The sequence below is a fragment of the Lontra canadensis genome, unplaced genomic scaffold (genome assembly GCF_010015895.1).
Source record: "Lontra canadensis isolate GAN:19392208 unplaced genomic scaffold, GSC_riverotter_1.0 scaffold94, whole genome shotgun sequence".
Classification (NCBI taxonomy): Eukaryota; Metazoa; Chordata; class Mammalia; order Carnivora; family Mustelidae; genus Lontra; species Lontra canadensis.
In genome coordinates this window covers 2,392,239-2,400,849 of record NW_022631088.1, presented here as the reverse complement: position 1 = coordinate 2,400,849, position 8,611 = coordinate 2,392,239, and the positions used below count along the sequence as shown (strand labels likewise).

General features: G+C 58.1%; 1 protein-coding gene across 1 annotated transcript; it reads right to left on the bottom strand.

The window, feature by feature from the left end:
• Window positions 1–4,715: 4,715 nt before the first annotated feature.
• Window positions 4,716–6,831, bottom strand: MESP2 (mesoderm posterior bHLH transcription factor 2). The gene is made up of 2 exons (XM_032836853.1): window positions 5,986–6,831; window positions 4,716–5,141 (listed from the first exon to the last, which is right to left on the bottom strand). The coding sequence occupies exons 1-2, from the start codon at window positions 6,829–6,831 to the stop codon at window positions 4,875–4,877; spliced, it is 1,113 nt and encodes a 370-aa protein (XP_032692744.1). The 3' UTR covers window positions 4,716–4,874.
• Window positions 6,832–8,611: the final 1,780 nt, after the last annotated feature.

Below are 8,611 nucleotides of genomic sequence, written 5' to 3'. Positions count from 1 at the left end.
GGCATTGCCCCCCTCCCCCCACAGGAGATATGGGTGTTGTTACCCTTAGCCTGGTCTCCTGGCCTGCGGGCTCCCCATACAGCATCTGCTCGGCCTTGGGAGAAGTGGGGGTGGGGCTGGGCCCGGAAGGCGATCCCTCATCAAAGGTGGGGCGGGCCAAGGGGTAAGAGCAGCCCCGGGGGATGGGGTGGAGTCTCTCCACCAATCAGGAGGCTTCCCTCAGCCCAGCCCCTCAAGGCCAGGCCTTCCTGTCGCCAGTGCCCAGCAGCTGTGGCTGGCACTTAACCTTCTGGGGATCAGAGGGCAGGCTCCCTCCGGAGGTCCCGCTGGGGGAGGGACCAGCCCCACCAGGGTCCCTGGGAGAGACCTGGCCTCCAGGGAGAGGAGTCTGCAGGGGGCCTCGGCTCTGTGCCTGGCACCGGGCCGAGTGTTTATGCGCATTATCTCATTTGGGTCTCAACAGTCCCAGGAGATAAGGATTGGTTTTCTTATCTCAGGTTTGCAGATAAGGAAACTGAGGCGCAGAAAGGGTAAGTCAGTGAGGCTAGAGCGGGATGCCGGCTCCGAAGCCGGGCGGAACAGAAGGCCTCCCCCCCTCTAGAGCTGGGGCGAGGTCTGTGGCACCCACCTGTTGGGAGCTCCCACCACCGCACGGCTCCCCAGGCTGGCCTTCAGATGCCCTTGTAAGGGCCCATTCAGCCAGAGCGGCCCCACGCCCGTGAACTGCCATTTTGCTGTAAAACTGAAATTGACCTTGCCCACCCCTCCCCCCAGGGGAACTTATTTAAAAGCAAGTCGGGGGGGAGGGGGGGCGCCTGGGTGGCTCAGTGGGTTAAAGCTTCTGCCTTCGGCTTGGGTCATGGTCCCGGGGTCCTGGGGTCGAGCCCCACATCGGGCTTTCTGCTCAGCGGGGAGCCTGCTTCCCTCTCTCTCTGCCTGCCTCTCTGCCGACTTGTGATCTCTCTCTGTCAAATAAATAAATAAAATCTTTAAAATAAAATAAAAGCAAGTCCAGGAAACCAGTCCCAGGTAACAAAGTCCAAGTACAAGGGTGGTCAGACCAGGTGGAGGTATTCAATCAGTGGGGGCGCATACTGTCCCCTAGCTACCAAGGAGTATGGGCCCCCGCCCTTTGGGAGCCTTTTGGCGCCAATCCTAACCAAGGTGTGATAGGCTAAATCAAATGTCTACTAGGGTAAATTGTAATTCATTTGGTCACCTAGCATCACTGTGGAGTTTCCTGTGTGTGTTATAATCTCATTGGCCACCTGTGTGTGGCCAGGCCCAACTACATGGCCTTTGCTCTATAAAAGTTAGTCTGGAAAGCAGGGAGAGGTCGTCCTCTCTGTAGGGGCGGACCCGACCAGTCGGCTTGAGGGTCGGTGTGATTCCTGATACTTGGCGCGAAATTAAGCTTTGCTTGACCTTCGCTTTGTATCAGTCTCGCTTCTTTAATCACGGACCCATTATTGGGGTACCCAATTCTGGGGGGACCCAACACCCTGGGTGTCTGGAGGAAATCAGGTCCCCAGGAATCCAGCGAGGGCACCCAGAGCCCGATGTCCGCCTGCAGAACCTCCCCCAAGTCACACACAGAGCAGGGGCCAGAGTGGAACTCAGGCTGCTCGTCTGTGCCCAGCACTCTGCGGTGGGCTGACCGCTCAGGGCCAGTGGGGAGGCAGGCCCTGGGCAGTGTTGGGGATGGTGGGAGAGGTCTCCCACCTCCCCTTACCCAGGAGGCTTCTCGGGAGGCATGTCCTTTACAGGGAAGGATCATGAGAGAATGTCCATTCTCCTATTGCTGGTGATGGAGGGGGCTCCCCAGGAAGGTGCGGGAAGACCAGCCGTTCTGGGCAGGCCCCAGGCAGCAGCGCCCTCTCCCTCCCCTGCCGGGCCCTTAGTAGACAGGCAGTCAAGAGTGGCACGCCCAGGGTGAAGCCACGGAAGGAGGTGACGGGCTCCTGCTCCTGAGAGGCAGGATTGAACCTTCCCGTGTAGAGGCTGAGGGCAGGGGTGGGAGATCAGCCCAAGCACCGCCGCTCCTGGACCCCTCACTCCAGTTGTACCCAGATGTCTCCCAGGCAACGCTGGCTGGCCGCCTCTCCTGCCTTTGCACCCCTCTTGGGCTCCACTCCAGCCCTTGCAGAATGGGGGAGCTGACCTTGGAGCTGGAAGGGCATGGCCCTCTGTGACAAGACCAGCGAGCACCTCTCCCTGTCCCGACAGCGACCAACCCCCTGGGAGCCAAGGAAAGGAGATGGGCAGTTGTTTAATTTAGCCTTTGGTGCAGATGCTGTGAGACTACGGAGCCAAGACCTTGGGTCTTCTAGGGAAGGAGAGAGCACTGGATAGGGAGTCAGGGGCCAGGCATCCCTGCCTAGCTCGGGGGCTAGGGAAAGTGGCTTCTCTGCCTGGGCTTGTTTTCTCAGCTATGAAATGAAGGGGTGGGGAATATCCACTGAACCCAAACCTGCTAAAGATTTTTTAAATCCCCAAGTTTCTAAGTTCCCGCTCACTGCTCTGACTCATGCTCTCAGGGTGGGCCCCGAGAACCAGGTGTCTGGGCAGGCAGCCAGGTTAGGGAACCTCCGGACTGTAAGGTCGTGTGGCTCCGTTCAGCAATGACTACGTACCCTGCCTAAGAATCCTGAGGGACTGGGTCTCTTACTGTCCCCATTTCACAGCTGAGAAAACTGAGGCTCAGGGAGGTTTCAGTTTGCTCAGTTCTATGTGAGCAAGGGCTGAGTGGAACGTGCTCCCAGGTTAGTCGTGCCCTGTATCCATCTCCTCGATGTATGTAATCATGTGTGAGGTTTTCTAATCCTTCCAACTGCGGCTGGCAACCCCTAGGGACCGGAGGCCCTGGGGTAAGAACCTGAATCCTAGAACGCTAGGGCAAGAAGCCACTTCAGTGGGCAATTAAACCAGTTCCTCTTTTAGGAGATGGGGCAACTGAGGCACGGAGAGGGAGTGACTTGCCTGATGTCACCAGGCACATCAGCGGGTCCAATGGCTGGCCCTATGTGCAGCTGAGAGCTCAGGCAGCTTGTGCGTGGTTTTCCTGCCCCTCCTCTAGCCTGGCACCGTGACCATGGCCTCCCTGCCCGGCTCCTTTGTGGCCACGCAGCCAAAGGGACCACCTGCGCCTCTGACCAACTCCTTCTGAGTCCCCTGACTTCAGTGCCTCCTCATCATCCAAGAAAGAGGCCATACGGGGTCCCCACAACCTTGTCTATGAGCTCCTTTTCCCACCCTATTCATCACCTCTGTCAACTCTGGACGCGCTGTTTCTTCTGCCTGGGTCACTCCCCACTCACCCCTCTTGGCAAACACCCTTCAATACCCACCCCCGACATCCTGCCGTTCTCCCCTACCCTGGCCAGTAGAGACACAATGAAGTCACTACCATGGTTGGCTCCAGCCCATGGCGGCCATTGTCAACGGACCGCGGGTGGCAATTCTTTTCCTCCAGATTCTGGAGGTGCAGCTTATCCTTACTCAAGGCAGCTTAAACCAATGCACAGCATTAACATGATTGGGTAACTCAAGGAAGAGAGCGTGGTCAGACCCACCTTCCACCAGCTGTCACATCCTCTCTGGTCCCTAAGTAACTTATTACATTCCCATGCTCAACCCGGGCTTTAACGGCTTACTTTCCTCTAATCCACCTGTTAGTTGGGGGCTGTTTTCTCCCTGGCACCTCGCACTGGGTATTCTGGGCTGAACTGTGTTCCCCCAACATCCACGGGCAAGTTCTAGCCCCCAGGACCTCAGAACGAGAATGTATTTGGAGAGAGCGCTTATAAAGAGGTAAGAAGCTCTCATGGCGGGGAGGGGCCCCTAATCCAGTATGACTGGGGGCCTTACCAGAATGGCTGAGCCAGGCACAGAGACCCAGTGTAACTACGTGAGGACACACAGAGAAGGCGGCCATCTGAAAGCCAACCCCTCTGACACGGACCTTGGACGCTAACCTCCTGAACTGTGAGAAAATGGTGTTTCTGTTCTCCAAGCCACCCCATGCGCACCATTTCCTCATGGCAGCCCTCGGAACAAATACGCCAGGCCTCGCTTGTGGAGGCGAACCACCATGCATCCTTCAAAAACGCTTCGCCATAATTGTGAAAGAGCCCTTTGCGTCAGCGGGAATGCGTGCAGAGGAAAGGACAAGGGCGTGGTGATGGGTTGGAGGCAAGCAAACAGGCTCAAACGTGAACCCCCACTTGTGCCACCACGCACAGCAGGCCAAGGGCAGCCCCTGGAGATAAAGACTTGCCATAGTGGCGTGGGAGGGCACATGCAACCTCAGGAGGCCTAGATGCTGGGGGCGGGGGTGGAGTGGGAGGGGAGCTGGAGGGTGGAGAGGGTAGGTGGGGGGTGGGGGGGGGTGGAGAGCCTCAGGACAGTTCCCTGCAGGATGGGAACATTCTTCCTTTTCCAAAGGCAATAAAAATCCAGGTTGATGGAAGAAAAACAGACCAAGCCCACATTTTTGTTGTTTTTAAAAGAAGTACAAAAATCCAAGCGTACAGGTTTCTCTCCCCCTTCCCCCACCCCCAGAACCCACGCCCCTGGCAGTCCCAGCCTGGCCTACTCTGTGGCCAAACGGCCAGCACCTTCCTGCTCCTTAGCCGTGCTCTGCAGACACTGGTCGTTTTGGGGGGTTCCTGGGAGTAGAGGTCACTCCCCCAGCCCCGACTCTAGCCAGGGCAGCCCCCCACGCTCTGTTTCGAACACTACATCCGTGGAAGACATCACTTGGAAAAGAGGTCTTTGGCTTAAAAACAGCTTGAAGACCACAGCACGTAGCAAAGGAGGGGGCCACTGCACACCAGAGGGCTGATTCCTGGCTGACAAGGGGACAGACAAGGCTATTAGAAGATGCCCAGGTGGCCCCCCTCCAAATCTTCTTGCCAAAGTTCAGGGCAGCCACTGAGCTGCAGGCCTGAGCTCTGGGAAGGGCTTTGGTCACCAAGCTGGAAGCCAGGGACTGTTCCCTGGTCCTCTGAGCTGGAGAGCACGTCGGCACTGTGACTCCAGCATCCCCACGGGGCCTGAGGTTGGAGTCTCTGGCATGCTGGGCGGGACAGGAGGGGTGGGGTTTCTGGCAACAGACAGGATTCTGGAGACACAGCGATACTCTGCAGGAGAGACAGAAGCAGCTGGTTAGTGCCCCACCGCCTGATGTCCTGAGACCTTGAACCTGGATGCTCCCTGGAGCGTGGCTGGCAGCTTCTGGACAGCTCTGGGTACCATGGATGCAGTGAAGCAAAATGGTGAAGCTCTGGGGATACGCTCCAGGGGTTCAAATCCCACCTCTGCTGCTAACTGGTTTTAAGAACTCAACCTCTTTTATTCAGTTTTCTCATCTGTAAAATGGTGGTGATGATAACAGTATCGACCACACAGGGTTGCTGGAGGGCTGGCTGAGTTAGTACATGTACAGCACCAAGAACGGTGTTGGGCAAACAGCAATCAAGCAGTAAATTTTGGTTCTTAATATGCTCTTTTATGGACCATGATTCATCCACTCATGGGCCTCACGAAAAAATGAAGCTTAAAGGAAGCAAGGAGGTCACCAGCTCCAAGCCCATCTACTCTGGCAGTCACCGCCCCTGATGCTGGCTAGACTCCCTTCACCCCAAACCTTAGTGGAGCACTTGGAGCGAATTCCCTGCTAGGACCTCTCGCTACCTTTCATCTTGCCTCCGGAGCAAGTCCGAGGATCCCCCCTCTTTAACGTGGTTGAGAAGACTTCTCCGTGGTGGTGTCCTTAATGACCTGGGACCCCACCTCATTCCCCAGAAGGTTAGGGTCCTCTCCACACTCCCTTCACCTTCTCTCTAACCCTAACTTGGTTGGATTAGATAAACCAGGATCTAAAGAGCACGACAGTGTCTGCAGACTGGAGCCTACCCACTCCCTCCATCTCCCAATGAACCCAGGGACGACCCCGAGAGGAGCGGCATGGGATTGCACGCATACCTGGTATACGGCAAGCTCCGGGACAGCGCGGGGCGGCGTCCAGGGCACGGCCTGGTTCCTAGGTTCTGGGGACGTCTGCGTTCCGGACCAGGCCTGGGGCGCTGTCCAAAGGGCCGTCTCAGGGGCTGGCCCTTGGGAGAGTTGCGTGGGCGACTGCGTCGCAGGGCAGTAAGGGGGTGTAACCCAGGGATCCACGTCGGGCACCCTGCTCCCCAGGAGCTCTGGCGCCGCTAGTGCTACGGGACAGGAGGGCGGGGACCCCCACGTCGCGGCGGAGCCCAGGACCGGGGCGCGCGCCGGCACCTGCGCCTGCACCTGCGTCTGCGCCTGCGCGGGGCCGCCGTCGGGGCAGAGCGGACAGCCCCGAGGGGTCGCCGCGTCGCTGCGCCGCCGCCGCCGCCGCTGCTGCAGGCTCTCCTCGCTGAGGCCCAGCACGGCAGACAGGTGGCCGATGTAGCGGATGGCCAGGCGCAGCGTCTCGATCTTGGTGAGGGTCTGGCCGGCGGGCGCCACGGACGGCGGCAGGAAGCGGCGCAGCTCGTGCAGGGCGCGGGCGAGGGTGCGCATGCGCAGCTTCTCGCGCTCGCTGGCGCTCTGCCGCTGCCCGCCCGCCGGCCCGCTGCGGGGTCGTCCTGGTGCGGTCGGGGCGGCCTCTGCAGCGCGGGCGCTGCGGGCTGGGAGCGCGGGCTGCGAGGGGCCGCGGGCGCCGTCGCAGGGGCACGAGCCCGACGAGTCTGAGGAGGAGGCAGGGGACGTGGAGTCCGGGTGGCCGGCCCAGCCCCAGCCCTGGGGCAAGATCCAGTGGTCGTGGCCCAGGAGGCTGTGCAGAGGAGGGGACTGGGCCATGGCCGGGGCTGTAGTGGGCTCTGGGAGGCTGGGCCGGCCACCTCCAGGCCTGAGCTTTTATCTGGACCAAAGGTGAGAGGTGGCCCCCTGCCAGGTTACAGAGAGGTGTCAAAACCCACAGAGCCCAGGGAAGGCCTGGGCAGGGGGGCCTTGGGAAAGCGGGCCCATTTGCGGAGGTGTGGATTCTGACTCCTCGGGGGCTCTAATGGAGGCCCCTGCAGCCCGGGAAGTGTGGGAGGGACAATTCGCATCTGGATGGAGCTGCTAAGCTTCTCACCGAGTTCCCACCCACCCGGGCTCGTGCGTGGTGAGTGCCCAGGCCCGACAGGGGTGGGCAGTGCCATTGTTAGGGATGGCCAGGCGGTCCGTCATGTGAAGAGTGGACCCATGTAAAGAGGGACCGCCTCTCTCATCACTAGCCTCCCAGTGGGAGGGGGCGGGTGTCCAGTAACTTCCACTCACTGTCTACAAGTGTGCTGGATAAGGCGGCAAGACAAGCCCCGAGGGATGTGTCCACAGTGATGGGGGGTGGGGTGGAAGTAGGGGGACATACAGGTGCATTGTCCCTGGTTTGCTCCCAGAACCTACACTGGCTGGTTTGCTGAATAGTGGGAGGAAAGTCATCTCACTGCCCACAGATAGTTTCCGCCCCTGAAAACTAGAGCAGCCTGGAGAAGAGGGATAGGAAGCAGTGGGTGATGAAAATAGGGGAAGGTGAGCCCCCCAGGCAGGCCTGAGTCGATTTGCTGTGTGACCTGGGACAAGTTACTTACGTCTTCTGACAAGTTTCCTTCAATCTCCTAGCATTAATACTACAGACCACCCACCACCTGGGGTGTCTGCTGGTACTCAGCGGAACCATCTGGAACCGTTCAGTTCTGGGCCCGGCAGGTGAGCGGAATGTTTGCCGCTATCACTCCATAAGGAAGGTGCTTACATTTCCAGACGCTGCAGCCATTAGTCATTTACTTCGTATTTATTTAGCGACTGGTAAAGGTCAGGCACACCAGCACGAACAAGTTAGTTGTGGTCTCGGCTCTCATGACATTTCAGGTTTGTGCTGAGAGGCAAGTGAACAGGCTGTGTTCCCTAACTGGCTGTGTGCCCTTGGGCTGGGCCTTTAACCTGTCTGAGCTTGAACTTGGGCTCTATAAATAATGATTATAGTATCAACTCGTAGGACCGTTGTTACAATCTCATAATATAAACCTGGAGATAGCAGTCAGCAGTGATGACAGTTTAACGGAGGCATCAGTGTCCTTTGTGATCTTCGGAGAAAGGGCTGAACTCGGAGGCTAAGGGCCAGATGAGGGCCAGGGGCTATAGGGCTCTGGCCACAGGACTGGAGAGGTGGCCACAGGACTGGAGAGGTTGCCACTGGACCTTGAACCATGAGTAGGACTTGGTTAAGGAGAGAGGCAGGTAGGGAGCATTCGGGCTTCGGGAACTGCTTAAGGAAAGGCCTGGCAGTGGGACTTGCTAAGGGCCTTCCTGGACAGCGTGCAGCGGTGCTGATGTGGAAAGCGGGAGCACAGCTTGGCTGGGGCCAGGCTAAGAAGTAGGATTGCCAGATGGACCTTAGAGCAGAAATGTGATGTGGGGGGAAAAAAAAAAAGCGGGCCATCAGTAACGGAAGGTCAACATGATGATGTTTCTGGGGTAGATGGCTTTGTATCCGCTTGAAGTAATAAATAATGGCCTTGTAGTATTTGTGCCTACAAAGAAACATTTAGTTACACAAATTACATAAGGAATACATTCTCTTTGGCCACAGTGGGAG